At 37.2% G+C, this 20,794-nt stretch overlaps 1 protein-coding gene across 1 annotated transcript in view; it reads right to left on the bottom strand.

The window, feature by feature from the left end:
* Window positions 1-20,794, bottom strand: part of LOC113062902 (BTB/POZ domain-containing protein 7-like) — a 46,866-nt gene that overhangs the window by 5,831 nt on the left and 20,241 nt on the right. The window contains 8 exon segments of the mRNA XM_026232966.1: window positions 117-524; window positions 2,685-2,863; window positions 3,328-3,517; window positions 3,702-3,845; window positions 4,789-4,949; window positions 5,932-6,007; window positions 9,074-9,282; window positions 20,272-20,794. Coding sequence (XP_026088751.1) covers window positions 117-524; window positions 2,685-2,863; window positions 3,328-3,517; window positions 3,702-3,845; window positions 4,789-4,949; window positions 5,932-6,007; window positions 9,074-9,282; window positions 20,272-20,794 — 1,890 coding nt within the window.

Below are 20,794 nucleotides of genomic sequence, written 5' to 3'. Positions count from 1 at the left end.
TAACCAAATCCTACAAAAATCTACACATTTCACATTAATAATAATACAAAATTAATTAATTAGATCATATAAATTAATATAAATTATAATGAAAATAATACATTGGTATTAATCACCATTTTCTTGTCAGGATGAAGATTCCTCCCCCCCTGTGCATTAGTGCAGTCTGGGGGCAGGGGCTTGGCTCCTGGGGGGTAGGCTGGGCTGGTCATCTTGGAAGAGGGTTGCCTGTGAAGGAGTGCATGATTGCAGGGGTAGGAGAAAGATCTGGAGGGAGGTTGGGTGGGGACCCGAGGTCTCCAGCCCGTTTTATACTGCTGCTGGCTATGGCCCGGTGTGGCTGGGGGATGGTAGGGTGGAGGAGGAGGGGGCAGAGGGGGGCGGAAGCCCACCAGAGCCTCCAGGTCGGTGAACATGCTCTCCACAGCTGGGGTACTGTTGACCCGGCAGCGACCTGACTGCCGTAAGGCCAGGACGGGACTCTCATCTCCAAAACGCTCCTCGGGAAAGAATTTGTGCGGATTCTGAAACACAGTAAATATACAGGACTTTTAAGCTTAAATATAAGACTTTTAAGACCTGCACAAATAAAATGTATACCATATGAGCGGGGTAGGGCAATGTCTATAGTAACATAGTCAGAACAAACACCACCCAATACGGAGTTCCTGCAATACCGCAGTTTCAGGACCGCATTTCTACTAGGACCCTTTTTTGTGACACTGCCATCTAGCCAATTCTGCTCCAACAGAGGAGACCTGATTCAAATACCAAACCAACATATGCAAAGACTAGATCAATGGAAATTATACATTTTGTATCCTGAGCTGGTGTGACCCTGAGTGTGAGGCGATGTCAGCAATTTAGCCTATTTAGCTGTGCAAAACATTTCACTGAGCTGCTGGATGTTGTAAACTTGTATTTGTATTTAAATTATTTTAAATGTATTAATATAATAATGTAATAATGAACACATTAATTTGTACTGCAATTAAGTGTATACAATTTAACAACTACATAATTCCTTAAAAATAATAATATGCAGAACTGAATAGCAAGTGCTATAAAATAGCATGAACTGCTATTACAGTTCATGCTGATCCAAAATCTGATATTGTGTTTCTGTGTTATTGTTGAGCCACACAAAAGGCACAAAAACATTATAAAAGCACCAAAACGTTTTTGTGCACTATATTTCAATTGTTGTGACTGCGGTCCTTGTTCGATGTGATGTACAGATTAATATTTAAGTCATTAAATTCAAGATGAATCAAACTGCGTGTTGCGTTCGGTTACTACAGTCTAAACGATGAAACTCTCTTCAAGAGCGCAATAGTAACTGAGGTTTAAAACTGTTAAAAGAAAAGTCTCAAACTAATGCACCGATTTAATACACTACGTATCAGTAGCTCTTCCCTTAGTTCTAGTGACGTCTGGTTCGTGAAAGAATCGTTCAATTTAACCGGTTCTTCTTAGTGAAATCGGACTGAATCATTTGAAACCATTTCGTGTCTCCAGTAAGCATTAATCCACAAATTACTGAAGTTATTACAATATTTTACTTGGCTCGCACTCCCTCCGAGTAAAAATAAACAAATATCCCAGAGTAATTTATTTACTCAAACAGCACACTGCAGAGCAGCTTGTGTGTTGTACTAACTTTTCTATGTGGACTCGGAGGGCTGCTCAGCCTGGGCACTGTGGATAAATTTTTAGGAAAGGTGTCATTAAAAACACACCACCATATGCAAACTATGTCAAAATAAAAAATAAAAATAAAATAAAAATTGTTTAACCAGAATACATTGGGACCTGCATTTGCAATAATCTGTCCCTGTAACATTCAACCTTATTGAACCACATATTGTGCAGTATGAGTAAAGGAAGAACAATCCAAGTTCTTGCAGGATTATTTAGTTAAATGTATAAGTATAAAATGTATTTTATAAAAAGACCACATATATTTTTAGACCCTGCTTTAAAGGTTCACAGTTTAAGTTTACAATTGTGACCAAATTTAAGGCCTCCTGAAATCATAATTAAGACTTTCTTGTAAAATGTAAGACTTTTTAAGGACCCTTGGGCATGTTTGTGCTAGACATGCTTCAAAAAAGAGACTTAATAGGTTGTCTGGAATGCTTTAGAGGTTTTGACTCCTTCCAAGCTATCCAGTGTAAGTACACTGGTCAATTAATTGTGAGAACAAGAAGATATCACAGCAGTTCAAGAGCTCAGGGAATTTCAAAACCAAGGGCACAGTAATTGGAGAAACATGCTAGTCAAAATAACATGGAGTCATGCAGAGGTATATGAATGCAGTTGTTTCTATCCAAAATTTTGTAGGACTGCAAGTACACACTGGATTCTCAGTACACTATAATTGACATTCTTGTAAAAGGAAGCTCTTTTAATATTTTTTTTATTTACATGTGAAGTGACAAGTCAAGCCATCATAAGAATAAATTACGTAATTACATAAAAATATAATAAAATAGAAAGTTATTAAAGAGAAAATAATTTTTACTGTATTTTTTAATCAAAATCAGTATGAGTACCTGCAATCACAGGAAAATAAATTGTTTTCAAAGGCAGAGGTAATACTAACTGACATGAAAGTCAGATAAATTCACGCTAGCCATAGCAACACTTGTCAGTTTCCACACAAACAGGATGTGCTGGGTTACCTGTAGGAGTTCTGCAGCCCCGTCTGGTAGGCCAAACTCTCGAAGCACACGGATCTGCAGCTCGTAGCTGACTGTGGCGCCCTCACCACAGTTCAGAGCATATGCTCGCTGCACCTGGTCTGTGTGACGCAGCTCCTGCAGCCTACGGATCATTTCCTTCACCACTGCCAACCTGGGCACTGAAAGACAGGGTGATGAAAGGAAAACAGATGACTTATTTAATGTGCAAATTCAGATGAATAAGCCAATCAGTTAACAATATTACATAGTTTATAAATACATTTCATTTTTATTTTTATTATTGGTGTTTTTTATTGTTTTACATAACACCCACAGGATCACAAAGCTTGCCAAACATACAAGGCCAATGTTTCCACTCACATAATATATATCTGAAAAAATAAATAGAATAGCAAAATTAACTTGAGAACACCGTGTCTCATGGTTTGATTTATGGGATTTGCGACTACATCTAGATTAGGACATGATTTAATTGGTTTCTACTTGGCCTCTGTGAACTAAATCACAATCTTTCTAAAATGACTTGAAAAAATGAGTTAGATTCACAAACACCACAATCATGTATAAACAAGTATTTTATACGAATATATAGTGCTTGGATTAGGAGACTGGCTTAACCCACCTGGTATCTCATTAGCAACCACAGACGGTGGAGCGGTCTGGCTGCCAGCCATTTGCTGGTGGTTGATCATGTGACAACACTGGGGGACGGCATTGTTTACCATGTAGAGTGTGTCGGGTACATTGGACATGCGAACCATGCGCAGCCGAACCAGGTCAGTCTGCTCGACCATCATCTCCTCCAAAACCACCTGGAGGAAAACACAAAGTTAAATGCAAGTCATATAATGAAAAGAGTGTAGCTAATAACTGCACCAAGATTAGTATATAAACCAAGTGCCTGGTTTGATTCACATACTACAAATGAAAAAAATGTAAAGAAGTCCTTTTTTTTTTTTTTTTTTTACATATGTGAGGTGAGGAAGAGCATCCTACCTTGGCCTCCTCTACATAAGGAGAAAATAACCGTGGGCGAACGTAAATGCCAGCACTCTTCTGCCGGAGCCAGGCGTTGGCTTTGCCTCCCTCTGCTGTGGGCAGCATGTCAGAGGGAGGGGTGCTGATCAGACCCCTCTTCATCTGTTAAAAGCAGAGAAAAGTCTTTACCAATACATGAAGAGAGCGGTCTATAAGAACAATGGAAAGATGATGTTACTTACTGGAGCATTAGCACATTGGGTTATAGGTTTTCTTACTTTCTAGCAAATTATATACGGAGCAGTATTGAGAATCCGAGTATGTACCCATTCAAACATCAATCAATATCACCATTTTTGTCATTTTCATTTAACGTGTGCTGTACAGAAAAAAACTAAAGTAACATTTGGCTTGTGGCAACACAACAAATATCTGTGCATTTTACAGACTAAAGGGTACTTAAATGTCACTTTTATGTTCATGCATTACCATTCATAGCTGGTATGTAAGCATATTCACAGAACGATGCTAAACAGTTAATTTCAAGACTGGTGAAAAATAATAATAGAACCATATAGGATTAAACACTACTCTTTCTCTTTCTCTTTGAGGCTTTTCCTTTATAAAACAGCAACACTGTGAAATATTGCTTTGCTACATTTTAAAATGGCTGTTTTATATTTTTATATATTTCAAAATGTAATTTAGTGTGTGTCATATGATCCTTCAGAAATCATTATAATACGCTGATTTGCTGCTGGACAAACATTTCTTATAATCATCATTGAAAACTATTGTGCTGCTTAATATTTGTGTGAAAAGCATCAACCATTTTTTTCAGGATTCTTGATGCATTGAAATGTCAAAAGAACAGCACTTAGTGAAAAAATAAATAAAAAAATTACACATATATATATATATATATATATTTATCTATTTATTTTATTTATTTATTTATAACAAGACCCCGAATCTTTTAAAAGAACTGTAAACGTCAATTAAGAGAAGATGCATGGAGTTAAAAAGCAAGTCTGACTGCCCCTTAAAGTTCCTGTTTAAAGTGTACAAACCAGAAGACATATAGAAGACACACAGACACACTCACAGTATCGGAGAGGACCTCACTGTTGGTTGGTAATATGTGCTCGGTTCTGACAAAAGGCAGCAGCGGAGACAGTATCTCTTTAAGCTCTTCCAGGTCCAGATCCCTTCTTTTCACGCCACGTTTATTCACACTATGTGCAGTACCACTTAACAGGTTAGGCTCTGGGCAACACACAGATACACACCGTTTCAAACACATACACACACACAAGAATTTGAGTTGGAGGAAACGGTGGCCAAACTTTTCTAGCCCACAATATAGATTAGCAAAGATGGGTGGGCGGGTGTGTGCTTCCAGAGGATTAGCGGTATCACCATGCAGCTCCTGACTGCAGCCGTGCCCTTGAGCCAGGAATTTAAGCTCCTCTGCTCTAGGGATGCTGCATGGCATTGGACCCTGAATTACTACAGTATATGCACCTCAGACAGCAAATCAGTATTATCTATAAAGATTGGTTAATGACAAAATGAAGTGAATAGGTGCATTGCTGTTTCCCTTCAAAATGTGTTCTGGGGAAAAGCAATCAGAAATCGTGTTTGTGATTTGGCACTAGCTATAAACGTTCAAGATAGTGTTAGTCTGGGTATATTTGATTCTGCTGGATACACAGAGCAACTGCAGACCCAGATCTGGAGCCGCCAGCCATATGCTACGCTTCTGTATTGCAAAGCACTTGCCCTGATTTCTCCGTGCTGAGCCAGTTATAGACATTACTAGACATTAGGAGGATTGGGGAATAAATCATTAGACTGGGATAGTATAGAACACCATCAATAGCAAAAGGTGGAAATGGACAAATTCAGTGGCACAGAAAAAAGTTCAGCCCAGAGAAAAGCATGCATGTCTGTGAAAAATATAGAGGAATAGTTCAGTCAAAAATTAAAATCTAGACCTTTCTTTTTCACTTCATGTTGGCCCAAACCTGTATGACTTTCTTTCATCAATGGAACACAAAAGTAGTAGTTTAGCAGAATATGTGAGCTGCTCTTTTCCATACAATGAAGGTGGATGGCGACCATCCATTTGAACAACGTTTAGAACAACATGAGGGTGAGTAAATAAATGACTGATTTTTTCATTTTTGGATGAACAATTCCTTTAAATGTGTGTCTAGAGAGACATATCTAGAGAGATGTGTGATACCTCTATCGGCCATCCTCCTGATGAGCTGGTGTTCGCCCCACTTTACAACATACTTGAGGATGTCCTGTTCACTTGCCTGTGAAGAGCGGAGAAGAACAGTACAAGTTTATGTTACTGAATTTAGTCAGTGCTGCAAGGCTGGAGAAGAGAAGCTTAAAGATGGCACATTTATTAGGACGATATCGAATGGAAAAACAGGATATATAAAACCAATGTATTTCATAACAGCGGGTCCTGCAGGTGCCAGGCAAAACCTCAGCAAAATGATTTTTCTACTATCTTATCTTACTGAGAATATTACACAGCCAAAATCTCATTTTATTCATCGTCAGACGCTGATCCCGGTTTAATGGACACAGATTAACCCTCAAACTAAATTACATTTTTTTATATTAAGGTGGCCACACTTTCCTTAAATTCAATTATTATTATTATTTGCCTTTTTTACACGACAGTAGTAGAGTGCAGACCTGAAACTAGGGGCGAGAGAGAGAGAGAGAGAGAGAGAGAGAGAGAGAACAGGATTTAGACATGACCAACAGCTCTTATGTCTTGACCAAGTCCAAAACTACAACAACAACTATTTTTATTCAGAAGGATTTATAAATGAATTATTCATACCTATTCGTTAACTAACATTTTAAGCATCACAGAAAGATTTTGTTTAACACTAACATTTCAGACATATTGTCATGTGTTTGTCTCTCATCTTTTCTTGTCTTTATCAGCATTTTAATCCAATTTGTAGATATCCTGGGAATAAAGGTTCATTAAAGTGGGAGCTAAACACCTTTTCCGACTTGAGAACTAAATTTTATCACAAAGAACTGTTTATTACACAGAATCTGTGCCAATATCATGAACCATAACTATGTCAGCATCCATTGGCCATTGAGTGAAGTTTGGGCTCCTCCTCCATGCATCCGATAAATGTTGTGGTATGTCTTGCACACATCCATTCAGTTCTTCTTCATTAGTAACATGAAAATATATAGATGGTGTTGAATTTTATCTTTAGCTCCTTTTATTCTTTCTTATCATGTGGACAACAGGTTAAAGCTGCAGTAGGTAACTTTTGTAAAAATATAATTTTTACATATTAGTTAAACCTGTCATTATGTCCTGACAGTAGAATATGAGACAGATAATCTGTGAAAAATCAAGCTCCTCTGGCTCCTCCCAGTGGTCCTATTGCCATTTGCAGAAATTAATCCACTCCCGGTAAGAAACAACCAATCAGAGCTGCAGTCCGTAAATTTGTTTGTGTTCAAAATGTAGAAAAATTTATATAATAAGTGAGTACACCATGAATCCATTTTCCAAACCTTGTTTTTAGCTTGTCCTGAATCAATAGGATGCACCTATAATAAGTTTTTATATTCGGACTATTTTAGATTCCTTGGGGGGTACCGCTGCGGAGTAACCCAGTACCTTTGTGATTCTTCATAGACATAAACAGAGAGAAGTAGTTCCGGCCACAATGTTCTTCCGCAAGACGCAAGCAGTTCTGTTTATTAACCGCTAGAGCTTCAAAAGTTCCCTACCGCAGCTTTAAGTAAAAATATGAATAATCAATATCGTGCATAAATTTAGCTAAATGCTCCTCTTTTTTTTTCAAGCCGACTAATGAGCTTATGGACGCCGAATGGTTATTCTGAGGTAAATGTATTGTTCCGTGGCAATGTTTACAAGCTTTACTCGTTTTCCGTTCTACTGTAGGCCATCTTATAATATATCTTTTGATGTTTATTCGTGTTTATTTCATACTATAGTAGTAAAGACAAAGGTATGATGGGTTCACATGCTGCTTGAATTGAGGTGCTAAAGCGATCACTTATGCCACATTAAAGAGCACCAAAACTGTATTTATTGTTTGAATTTGGTTAAGAATTGGGTAAAAATTTAAAGCTGATACTTTATTAAAATATAAAAGTGCACAAAGCTTGTTGCGATTATAGGACGGCAAGTGCAATACAAATATTATGAAGTTCAAGCATTGATAGAACACAGTTTATTTTGATAAGAAGTCCTATCAGTATCAATTAGAAATAAGAATTGTTAATGATATTTCTAATATCCACACAGCTGAAAGCTTTACCTGTTGTGTTTGCTCAAATTGTGCAAAAAAGAGACACTGCTTTTGCACAAATTTTACTTTGCACATCTCCATTTTCTCCCTCTCATTCTGCCACAACGTGAGCAGTTTTAGCAGGTGTAGTCAACAGTGTTTTTTCCACTTCAGTTTTTATGCACAGCTTCTCCGTTTATTACATTGACATAACAAAAAAATTGATCGCAAAACAAGCGGAAAAAAAGGCATGCACATTTTCAAGTTGTAACTTGTAAATGTATAGAATTGCCAGTGGCGATCCTAGCAAAAACTTAACTTGCAAATTAATATTTAGACCGTTTTAGGTGCACTCTGGAGCCCTGCACACAGGAGTGTGAAGGCGCTAACAGACTGTGTGCCAGGCCAAATCCCAGATGGGGTTACAGCTCTCTATATAAACTCACAAAGAGACTTAAGGGGGTCATCTGATACAGCTGACTCATTTGTCTAAAAACAAAAGCAGGTGACCTTTAAGAGAAGGGAGCTCGAATCAACAGAGATCGATAAACAGACTGATACGGACACTCTGCTGTCTGAAATGGATAGGCCTGAAATCCTGTAATTTTTTGTGGACTGAAATAAACAAATTTCCCAATAGTGCAATATGATTCAGTTACCCTGAATTAACACTGTATGCTTCCAGAGAGAAAACGAGTTTAACCTTGACGAAACTGCACAAAGATCATGTGTAACAGACCTTACAGCTAAGCTGTTAGAAATACTGAGCTAGAAAATTTTATTCAGATTAACAATTGCCAGCCTTTTTCTGAGTGAACCCTTTTTTAACAACCCACATTTAATTAAAAAAAAGCACCTCATTGTTTGCACACATGTAGATGTCCAGATAAGATGTCCTGTGTGAACAACTCTATAGTTAACAAAATGTTATTTTTCATATCTAGGAAGCATGTATCTGTATTTACAGTGCAGATTATTTGATTCATTAACAGCTCCCCTAAAATCCTGAACTAAATAATCTTGCTCTGGGATATCTGCAAAGTACTCAAGGTGAATTGGTGTACGGTTTATCACCTGCAGGTAATCAGACTGAATGGCCGCCAGCAGGTGCTCCTTGCTAAGCTCGTAGAGGACGTCAGAGGTCATGACCTGGCTGAACTCCTCGCACAGGAAGTGCATGGCCTGCCGATGAACCCATTTGGAGCCGTAAGGCTGTGAGCTCCACTTCAGGATGGCCACCACAGAGTCCAGCGAGATGCTGTCTGCCACAATGTCTTCACAGCCTAAGATGAATAAACAATGACATCACATTTTATTTAGATATAAACAGGGCTTCAGCTGCTCTTAAAACAAACATGTGTCCAAATGTAGTTAATCAAAGCTTTAACATGGGTGGTCTAAGAGCTAATGCTCTTAGAATAGGGCACTATCTCCATCTGCCCTCTATGCAGTTTTATTTATTTATGGAATAATTTTCTCATCACCGTGACTGTAATATAACACTTCAAGTTATATTAAAGTGCCCCTATTATGCAATTTTGAATATTGCCTTTCATGCAGTGTGTAATGTAGCTGTACGTGAACATAAACAATCTGCAAAGCTCTAAAGCGTAAAGCGAACAAAGTTACTGTCTCCCAAAAGAAAGAATTGAGGCTCTGAACAGCCTAAACGGGTCATCAGATGGAATCCCACTTCCGTGATGGCTACATGTCACAGGGTAACAGAACACATTTGCATTATTCCCACCTACTATATGTTCTATGTTGGCCAACCGCGAACGACTTGACCCACCCTCAAACCCTGTGGCTTGTTTGTGTGGTAAACATCATGTTGAGGACACATGGTTTCCTACACCGTGAAAGTAAATTTGTTTTATTTTTACTTCTGAAAGTTGAGACTCCAAAGAATCAGTGGTTAAATTTCACAGTAGTACAACCCCAAACTTTTTTTGTGTTCCCATCATTTTACTGATGACTGCTTCTCTAATCTTGGGGAGTTCAACGCAGGTTTCACTAAACGCTTGCTCTTGAAAGATGGATCAGTACCCAGTTTGGACCAGATGTCTCCACTGCAACATATCATAACCATAACCTGCAAGTATGATAAATAATAAATGCTTGTGAAATGTGCTGTACGCGGTAGACCAATCACAACAGACAGGGCCATCTGACCAATCACGGAAAGTAGGGGTTTAGAGAAATAGAATTTTAGAACTGCTTTGAACAAATCGTTTGAGAATCACTGGAAAATTAGGTGATATTAAATCTATATTTTGTGAAAACTAAAGTGTTTTTTGACCTTGCATGTATGTAACTATTGGATCCAAACAATATTAGGAACCTTAAAAATTGCATAATGGGACATTTGAGTTAAAGTTAAAATGGAGTCCTTAAATACGGCAGGAATATATTCTACCACAATAAATGCAGATATGTCTAAAATATTAATGAAAATATATGCATTTAAATGTCAGTGTGGAAAAAGATTAATAATTTACCCATTTATTCACAACAAAAACACTGCTTTATGCTGCTTCAATCTGTGCCTTGAATTACTGATTTGATCTATTTTGTCTCTTCTATTCAATATATTCGGTCTCCTTTTCTGTCATCAAAGGTCAAAAGAGAGGCATTCAGTGCAGTTTAATCAGTAAATGCCACAGTCCCCCCCCGTGCTTGATAGAAAGACACCCGGAGCAGTGGAGAATCTCAACCTCAATGCAATCCAAGCCAAACATCTCTAGAGAGCAGGCTTGGTTTTCCCTTTCTAACATGGATTAAGTGAAATTCAATTCCAACAATAATTTTTCTACAGAAATGTCTCATATCCAATCAAACACAATAAATTTAGGGATGTAATGATTACCAGCTTGACGATAAATCATGATAAATCCCATGGTTAGTATTACCATATCATCTTTTAATTATCATTAAAGTCATATTAGATTACGGCGATTTGAACAACTCGTGATAAATAAATACAGTCCAGCATAAACACACAGTTTTCAGTAACAGTGTCACGTGCACACAGCATGTAGAGCAGTTTCGTTTTGAATGAAAACAGGAAGAAAAGCTGGGACGTTTTAAAAGAGTGCTAAAGGAATTATACAAATTAATATTTGAATTAATTAATTATATGAATGTACCTCTGAAGGTTCTTGCTGTTTTCAGAAACTATTCGCTGGCATTTTGTTTTCATCTTCGCTCCATGTAATACCTAAAGGAAGTGTTTTAATAGCAATACTGCTTTTGGTTATGGGAAACAACTCTAATATAAGTGCCACCTGCTGTCAGTGAGTGGAATTACAAAGACCTATATTTACAATTGGTCTGTGTGCAGTTTCTGTCTGGCCAAAAAAGATCACCTTCACTCTCTTCCATTGAAGAAAAGGGAAGTCGCCAATGTCCCAATGGGGCATGGACATATTGCACTGATTTGGGACCCGAGTCTGCGCAGTAGTGAGTGAAGTGGAGCCACATCCCGCCCACACTCCCAAATTGAATCAAGAGAGTCAATCTCAAGCACACGCCCCTGACCTATACTGGGACCATCCACCTGGGCGCAATCGAAACATTTTGGCTTTACTTTTCAATACTTGTGTGGCACACTTGGGTTCCCTTGGTAAAATTATTATTACAGTGACATGAAAAACAACCTGGGGCCACAGTGTTAAAGTAGCTTAATTCCAAGGGAAAACCATGGACTTGGCAACACTTGACAGGAATTTCCTGTTATGACATGCAGTACATTTCTTCTGCGGGGCATTTTTAGAGTTTCTGCGTGAGAACTAGGGCTGGGCGATATATATAATGATATGATCATGCGCACCTAGTCAGTTAATCTGGTTCTGTGATTACCGCTAAATCGCCATCACCTGCTTTCAAATGGAGCGGCATTTAATAGACAGAGCCGTAGATCACTGACAAGCTACGCAATATCGCGTTCATTATCGAAGGCGATTCATCTTGGATAATGAACGCGATACTGCGTAGCTTGTCAGTGATCTACAGCTCTGTGTATTAAATGCCTCTCCATTTAAAAGCAGGTGATGGCGATTTAGCGGAAATCACAGAACCAGATTTACGGACTATCGCTAGATATATTGCCCAGCCCTAGTGAGAACGTCCGCTGACCTTCGGAAGGAGAATTATTTACTACTGATCTCAGAACTATGCTTCACTGACAAGCTGCGAATGAGGAAAACATAAAAAACAAAAACAAATTGTAGCCTTTACCAAATCACGACTCGATTAATTTTAATTATTAATCATGGAGCCCTAATTTGTATCAGCTACGCTCGGCAGAAAAATCAAACACAGTTGAATCAACCCTCATTCCTGAACACAGGCAACGATCCATAGCATCTGACTTGAGCATATTAGATTTGTTTTATGCAACAGTAAAACATGGCTGTTCGCTTTCAGAAGTTGTAGTGATGCCTCTTTTCCCTGAAATAATGTGAAACATATGCTAGTTATATAATTTTTTAAATATACTTGAATACAACTTATACAAGAATGAAAATGAAATTATTGCATATCGATAATATTGCATATATTGCATCGATAATTGCATATTTTGCATTATTTAGCATACTTTCGCATATCGCATTTTTCTCCAATTTCATACAGCCCTACTTCAAAATATATTCTTCTGTGTTCAACAGAAGAAAGAAACCCATACAGGTTTGAAACAACTTGAGGGTGAGAAAATTTTAATATTAGAGGGTGAGATAGTTTAATATCCAGCCTGGAAAGCAGTGTAGTATTTCCTTATAAACCCATCCAAATTAATTATAATCTCTGCTCTCACAGCCATAAACTTGTCATTTTCAAAAAAAAGTATCATATTAGCCTCTAGGGAGCATATCACCCAGCAGGCCACAGATCTCATCATTCTTTATTGACTTTGTAATCAATGTGTAGACTATTCACAATGGGCATGAGCACAGAGCACCAAATCAATGTGAGTTAATGAAAGTTAATGATTAGGTGTGAGTTGAATTCAAACTTTAAGAATGATTTCAGAACTTACAATAAGAAGTTAATAATTACTTTAACATGAGACGAGTGTACTAACACGAGATCAAAAACAAAAGCAACATATGACAGGAAGTCTTTGCACAAACAACTTGCAGTGCTTTCCACTAAAAAGCACTTGAATGCCAAGTGCAGAAGATTTGATGGTAAAGAGTCCAGAGCAAACACTGCAGATTTCATCAGTACTTCAAATGTTAGCTGTGTGGACTCTGTATCTACTTACCATATCTTTAAAAACATGGGAAATGCAGATAAATAGTGTAGTTTTTAAACAGCATCTCAATGTTTGGCTTAAGAGCAAATACACATTGAGAATAAAAACATCCATTCAAATGAACTGGACAAAATCTGCATCTGCTAAAATTTAAATGGATGTAAATACGGGTTTGTTTAGAAATGTGAGAACTCAATACAGAAAACCAGATGCAAGTGAGAAGTGTCGTTGGGTTTGGACTGTGGAGCAAACATCTGCATTTATGTGTTCTGATTGGCCTCTTCTTGTTGCTGATCACTTGTCCGAAAAGCACAGATGTCCTCCTCAGCAGTTAGTGTGGCCTCCTCATTAGTGGTTTGATCTTATGCCCACATTTGCTCTGTTTGCTCCAAAACCTCCAGAGCTCCCTATGTGGGCAGCATTTTTAGACATCACAGTCTTGACGCAAAGATCGTTCCAAAGTAATTATACTATACTATTTAATGATCAATAAAAAAAGGGTACAATATAAGTAAAAATTTTACTTTATATTCAGCAAAGAACCTGAAAAAAATGTATCAGTGTTTACACAATAATTTTGAGCTGTAACACAACCATTTTCAGCATTAATAAAATTAAGGAATGTTTCTTGATCACCAAATCTGCACATTAGAGTTATTTCTAAAGGATCATGTGATACTAATATTTATAGTAATGACTGCTAAAAATAAGTCATTAAACGAGAAAAAAAAAATTATATATATATATATATATATATATATATATATATATATATATATATATATATATAAATAAATTCTACTGGCATCAATTGCTATTTAAAAAAGCGATTTGTGCTGCTCATAAATTTCTCTTTGTATACAACTTTAGAAGTCAGCAGTATATAACACAAAACACAAAAAAGCTAAATGGTGCAGAAAATGATAAGGATGCATGAGGAAGGCCGACTGATTTAAGCAATGTGGAGCTGCTAAAAAAAAATGAGACATTTAAAACGAATTTCACAAAAAAAAAAAAAAAAAAAAGATTTTCAAATTATACCACTAAGCAAGGTAATGTTTTATAACAGATTCCATATATACATTATAATATTCTTCCTCTGAATAAACACATTCTGTCAAGGACTTAAAGCTAACAACAAGGCCATGTGATACAAAATACTTAATGGCAGTCTTGAGCTCATTTTACAGTTGAGTACGCCTGATATTGGAGGAACATAGCAATGCGGAGACAGTGAAGGACTAATCATTAGGGTATCTATTAGCCTTGAACAAGTGCAGTACCCCAATTAACTAGCCAGAGCCCCGGAGCTTGGAATAAGGGATAGACAGGAAAATAGACAGAGAGGAGAAGAGATCGAGTGAGCGAGCCAGCAAGAGAAACGGCGACATGCTGAGAGGAAGAAAAATGAGAGGAGGAGTAAAGATTAGGAGTGTAATGTCAAAAAGGACAGAGGTAGAGGAAAATTAGCCCAGTCTGTATGACTGAATGTGAAAGATGGAAATTGCTGAAAGATAGAGAGATGAAAATGAGAATCGGAGAATGAAGGTGCCCCAGAGAGGTGTTAGGTTCAAATTCTCCATGACCTTTCAGACAAGCTGTAACAGGCAATCATTATAGAGCTGACAGTCTCTCATAGTCTTAATGGGAAACACCAGCAGCAATCTGTGTTAATACTAATCAGAATGGTGCCTTGGGGCCAGGGAAGGTTCCAGTTCTGAGTTTGAAACACACTCTAAAAGGACGTCTGACTCAACCTCTCGCACAAGCATCAAAGCACTGTCATTTCAAAAGGACTCTCTCTCCAAAGATATCAGTATTAGACCTGTTCTCTCCAGGATCAGAGGTGTTGAGGTGATCCTGCTTGTTACCCACAAGATGGGTAAAGTTGTTACTTCCTGCCTTTAAATTCAACACAAAATGTGAATTTTTCTTAAATAATGTTCATGTAACAAGATAAAATAAAATTGTTTGAGATGCACAATTTATCAGTATCATACTGACATTAGAGATTTATTTAATTTGTGCCAGTCAATATTACATTTTTAATGGGCATGCTCATTTTCTCTTTTTACATTGAAATTAACTTTGCCATCATCTAATGGTAACTTAATGTTCATCTTTAAAAACAATGCAATAAATGCTATTTTTTGCTAAAAAATTAATAAATTATATCTTTATTATATTTATCAATTTTTTAAATAATTTTCATATTCAACATGTTGCAATACCCAATTTAACAAAAATATTTATTTTAGTGTTCAGTGTTTTATTTGTAATGAATTTAGACAAAGTATAGAAACTTAATAATCAGCCATATAAGTAAATAGTTATATCACAAAAAATTAGATTGCATCCCAAGAAATGAAATGCCTTCAGATATAATAAATCTGTTTTCTACATATAAAGCATGCCAGAATACAGAACAACCTAATTAAATAGCTGATGATTTTTTTTCTCTCTTTTCTTTTTTTTTTTAATGCTCATTAGTATATAAATGCCATTCACAATATGAGATACGCATTTACACTCTGGAACAAAAAAAAAAATAAAAAAATAACCCAAAATACCTTGTTTTATGGATTTTTGAAATGCTCCTGCTGCCCAATTTTCATTGCTAGATAATGATGAAATATCAAAGCATCCTTTTAAAACCATTCAACTTAATGAACAGTGACACAAGACTTCAAGCGGAACAAAGAATGAAAAATACATACTGGAACACACAAAAGGTTTTCAGTTTGTGAATAATTTCTCTCTTTATCCCCAGATGTCTCTATCTCAAATGAGAAGCAATGCGTTTTTTAAAGGTGCTGAGAACTGGAAGAAATGTGCACAGTTCTCCGTAGCTTCCAGCCTCCAGGCCCATCGATGCAGCATTTCATTTGCACTACAGAACAGACTTATGGTACACCACGCTGTCAGTTAATGTTATCATCACAGGTGCAGTGTCACGCTCAGCCGTGTGTCAGTTCAGTCACAGCACGAACCCTCACCAGAACGACTTCAAGTCGGTCTATTTCCATCACACTGTTTGAAAATGGTCTCGTGCCAAAGCCGGATACATAGACCACCACTTTGCATCATCTCATCTACCCTGTGAGATACTGATTAGATGCAATTTGTCCCCCTGAGGTCCACTTTTAACATTAGCCAGGTTTCCTGCACCAAAAAGCCGTCATTTAGTTTTACAGGATCAATTACTATCCTCTCTCTGATCCTTAGATTTAAACAGGCTGTTGAATATGAGACTTCTATATGTAAATGATCACCGTTATTATTATGACAGTACTCCGAGGTTAGCCAATGTCATTCATTAGGTTCAGCCCAGTGTCAAGTTACTGAATAACTCTTAAGGCAAATCTGGGCCTAATATGTTCATTTGAACATTCTTGTAACAATATAACCATTCTGATTTGAGCAACTGAGTAAGCTTTTGTGACTTGCTATCAATAAATGGTTCAGCTGTCCTAGAAAGGAAGCTTTGTGTTGTGAATACTGCATTAAAGAATCATTCACCTAAACAATTCAGACATGAATTATTCACCCTGCAGCCAGTTTAAATGCAGAACATCATAAACCACACACACACACACACACAAAAAAAAAACAGCATAAAAACACAAAAGTAGTAAAGAAGTGTATCCAAAATTATTGTATCCAATAAGTGTATCCAAAAGTATCCAAAGTGACAGCAAAGACATTTCTAATGTTACAGTCTTTTGGTAGATATTTTGCAATATCAATATTAAGCAGCACAACCATTTTCATAATTGATGACAATAATAAATAATTCTTGAGCACTCAATCAGCATATTAGAATGATTTCTTGGCAACAATTTCATTTAGTACTTGCCAATAGCAATAGCTGACCTTTTATTAAATTAATGTAGTGTGCTTAACATTTTCAGGAACTCCACTATCAATAATATCAATTACATGTATAATTAAACTACAGCTGATCACTAAGGTGTCATGAAACAAAATATATTTACTCTTTTCGTGAGTCATAGGAGTTGGCTTGATTAGTTTAGCAAATACAGGTAACTAAGTCAACAATGCACTGGAAAGACTTTGTTACTTTCACTGCTGTTAGTGTTATCTGTTCAGAGTTTCTCTTGAAGTCAATTTCCTTTCACAGTACAACCAGAGAGCAATAAGAAGGGTGTTTGGCACGACTTTCTAAAAACTGGGGACTACAACATTTTTTCAGTTATTATGTTACATTTAATATTTTGTCGTTACTGGGATAAATATATAATTTTGTTGCGATGATGATGATTGTGCTTTTATTTGACTGACAGATGCAGGCTGGGTGAACATAACAGCATTCTTGTGCATACATCAGAGGCTGATAAAAGCAAGATAGTGTGCGCTCTCTCGTGCATCCTTATTCTCAAAGGCAAGTCCGTCTGTGGTTTCTTTCTAAAAGTGTCTATTTTTCCCCACATTTAAACAGACAAACATAACGATTTACCGCAATAAAATTTAACTTGTGAGAAACGAAGGACATTCATGGGAAGTCAAAAAATTATTCTTCATACACAACAGTTATTGGTGTCTGTGTATCCCTACCATGTCTCACCTTTAAGTTAACAGCTTAGGTTTAACAAACAGGCTAACAAGATCCACAGCTGCAGGATCTGATATCCTGCAGTTAGTGTGAACAAGAGTCATTTTCCTCAGTGGAACAGAGTTGGTTCTAGACCAATGGGTGGCTTTCTATCTATGTGTCAGCACATTAATTATCTTTGCCATGTACCAACCACTGGCCGGCTGCTGACTGGGTGTTAAATGACTATTGTGCCTCCATTTCCTAGAGGTCACTGCCACGTTTATCTCCCAGCGGAGGCTATCAACACACATGTGATGAAATGACCTCAATGAGTGCCTGTGTTCAATGTGGAGTACTCCATCTAGGTCTTTTGTTGACTGACGGAGACCCTGACTAGCCCTAATAAAGCAAACAAGCAAATACAATGATGTCAGTAATGTGAACTACCAGGACGAGCAGCTGTCAAGGTTTCTGAGAATATTTAGTTAAGTTTGTCAAAACGGAATCAAATTGAATCAAAGTCAGGGTTGCACAAAGCAATTTATACTGAATTGCCATGTTTCATGCCAGTGGGGAAAAGCAAGGGTTGATGTAGCAAGTGGTACAGCATGTTCTGGAAGAAAACAAGTCCTCCTGAGCTCATCATCAGGCTATGCTGACAGGACTGAATCGGATCGCTATCCGTTACAAACCACAGCTGTCCAACGGATCATAAAGATCTGCAAACCTGTGCTGTAGAGTGAAACAAGGCTAGCTCTCTGAAAACCTCTCTTAGAACAGCACAGCAGAAGCCCATCACTTGAAACCTTTACCCTTGTTATTTCGGTTTATGTCATTACTTGGATAACTGTGAATAAACTGTATAAATTAAATTCCCCGTATAGTTTGGCAAATAAAAGTCAAACAACTTGATTTTGTCACTTTATTTAATATGGGAAAATTAAAATGGACAAGTCATTTTTTATATTAAATATTTTTTACTACATGGCAAATTTCAAATGCATAAAGGTAAGTGGTCTGAAAAGAAACTTGTTATCCAGTTCAAGAATAAAATGACTTAATATTGAAACAATACAAAAAGGACAGCCGCGTAATTCTACAGTACTTTGGACTTCTACAATTACTCCATTCAATTTCGCTTTAACTACATTTATACCATGTTTTTAATTGGTGAATTATTATTATTATTATTATTATCGATTGTATTTTATTTTCATTACAGGCATTATGCAATGTGATCTTTAAAGAACAGCTATGACCTGCGTTTTATATTGATTTACACACATGCTGGCATTTGTTTTTAACTAAAGGTTTTTTATATAAACTTAATATATTTAATATTATTTCTGAATTAGATTAATCAAACTGAAAATTATAGATCCCATTTTATTGATATTTAAATAGTACAAGCTTGTTATGTTGGACTATTCTTGTATATACAGGCGCTGTATTAAGCAGGACATGAATTACTGAATGAAAAGGCATCTGGTTAAAAACTAAGCTCTGAATCGATTCTGACATTCTCAATGATGATGCACTGATTTTTTCCCCAACCTTAGTTGGTAAGGCTGCATTTATTTGATCAAAAACTAGAGATGCACCGTAATGAAAATTCTGGGCTGAAACAGAACAATCTGGATGCACTTAGCTTAAAACTGGAACCAAAACTGAAAATGCCATTTAATAATTCTGCATTATTTTATTAAATAATACAGTCATTTTGCTGAGTAAAAAAAAAATTCAAGACAATAAAATAACTACACTTTTATTTAAAGTAACATCAAAATTGGACAGAAAATATATTAATATTAAAAATTAATATATTATTTTTGTTCAGTCCTATGCAACATAATAAGATTCAACAGTTTGTTTGTTTTTTGAGCATGGAGCGGATCTCCATATATTTTTGGCAAGTATTTTCAGCCTTTTTTTCCTTTCAGCCTAAAAATGAAAATTTTGACAGTCATTTTCGATGGCTGAAATTTCGGTGCATCCCTATCAAAAAAAAACACAGTTAATGTTGTGAAATATGATTTTAATTTCAAATAAAAAGTAATTACTCCAGTCACGCGATGCTTTAGAAATTAGTCTAATATGCTGATTTTTAAAAGGAAAGTTAACAGTGTTTAATGTAAGGCTGCTTCAAAAAAATGTTGACCTTGAAAGATATTTATTTCACTTTGGTCATCAAGTACTCACTCCTACAGCCCTGTCTTTCTAAATAAAATAACTATAGGTGGAAATTAATTAGAGTATTAAGAGGAGAGCAAAGGTTGCAGTGCTTTGTTTTTGGGTACATATTGTAATCTCTCTCAAGCAATCCCAACGTGAGGCGAATAAACTAAAGCAACCCCACCCTGTTCCTCCGGTCTTCCCTTGACAGCTTGTGAATTAATCAGGCAGTAAACAAAGCTGGGGGAGCGAAAGAAAATGGAAAAAAAAAAGGGATAAAATAAGACTTACCCTGAGCTAGCATGCTGAACTCCAAGAAGAGGGCGATGTGGTAGAGCTCCATGGCCTCTTCGGCCCGACTCATGCACCCTCTCCCAGCCACCAGAGCCTGAACTTCACCCAGACTGCCTTCAGAAGGGCTCCCGCGCAGCACTAGTGAAAGATCCACCGCATCTGTGTACATGCAGTGCAAGACCACACAGGCGTATTTCTTGGGAATGATGGATTCGTCGAGGATAATACGGGTAGGGGTTTGGAGAGTTCGCTCAGTGATCTCCTCCCCCGAGCGGATGCGTCGTTGCAGCAGGTTGCGGAAGAATGGCGAGCGGGCTGAAAGCACGGCCTTGTGGGCCCTTAGCTCCTCATCAGGAGAGCTGAGGTTCACCCCTGAGTTTCCACCTCCCATGCCACTAGGAGCAGGTCCACCTGCTCCGAAAGCCTCAACCAGCTCAGAGTCCGAGGAGAAGCTCAGCAGCGAGTCAAAATACGCCATGTGCTCACAGAGGTTTCGCATGTCGCCTTCTAAGGAGTTTGG

The sequence above is a fragment of the Carassius auratus genome, chromosome 45, assembly GCF_003368295.1.
Source record: "Carassius auratus strain Wakin chromosome 45, ASM336829v1, whole genome shotgun sequence".
NCBI lineage: Eukaryota > Metazoa > Chordata > Actinopteri > Cypriniformes > Cyprinidae > Carassius > Carassius auratus.
Note: the sequence above shows the minus strand (reverse complement) of the source record. Positions and strands in the feature narration are given on the sequence as shown.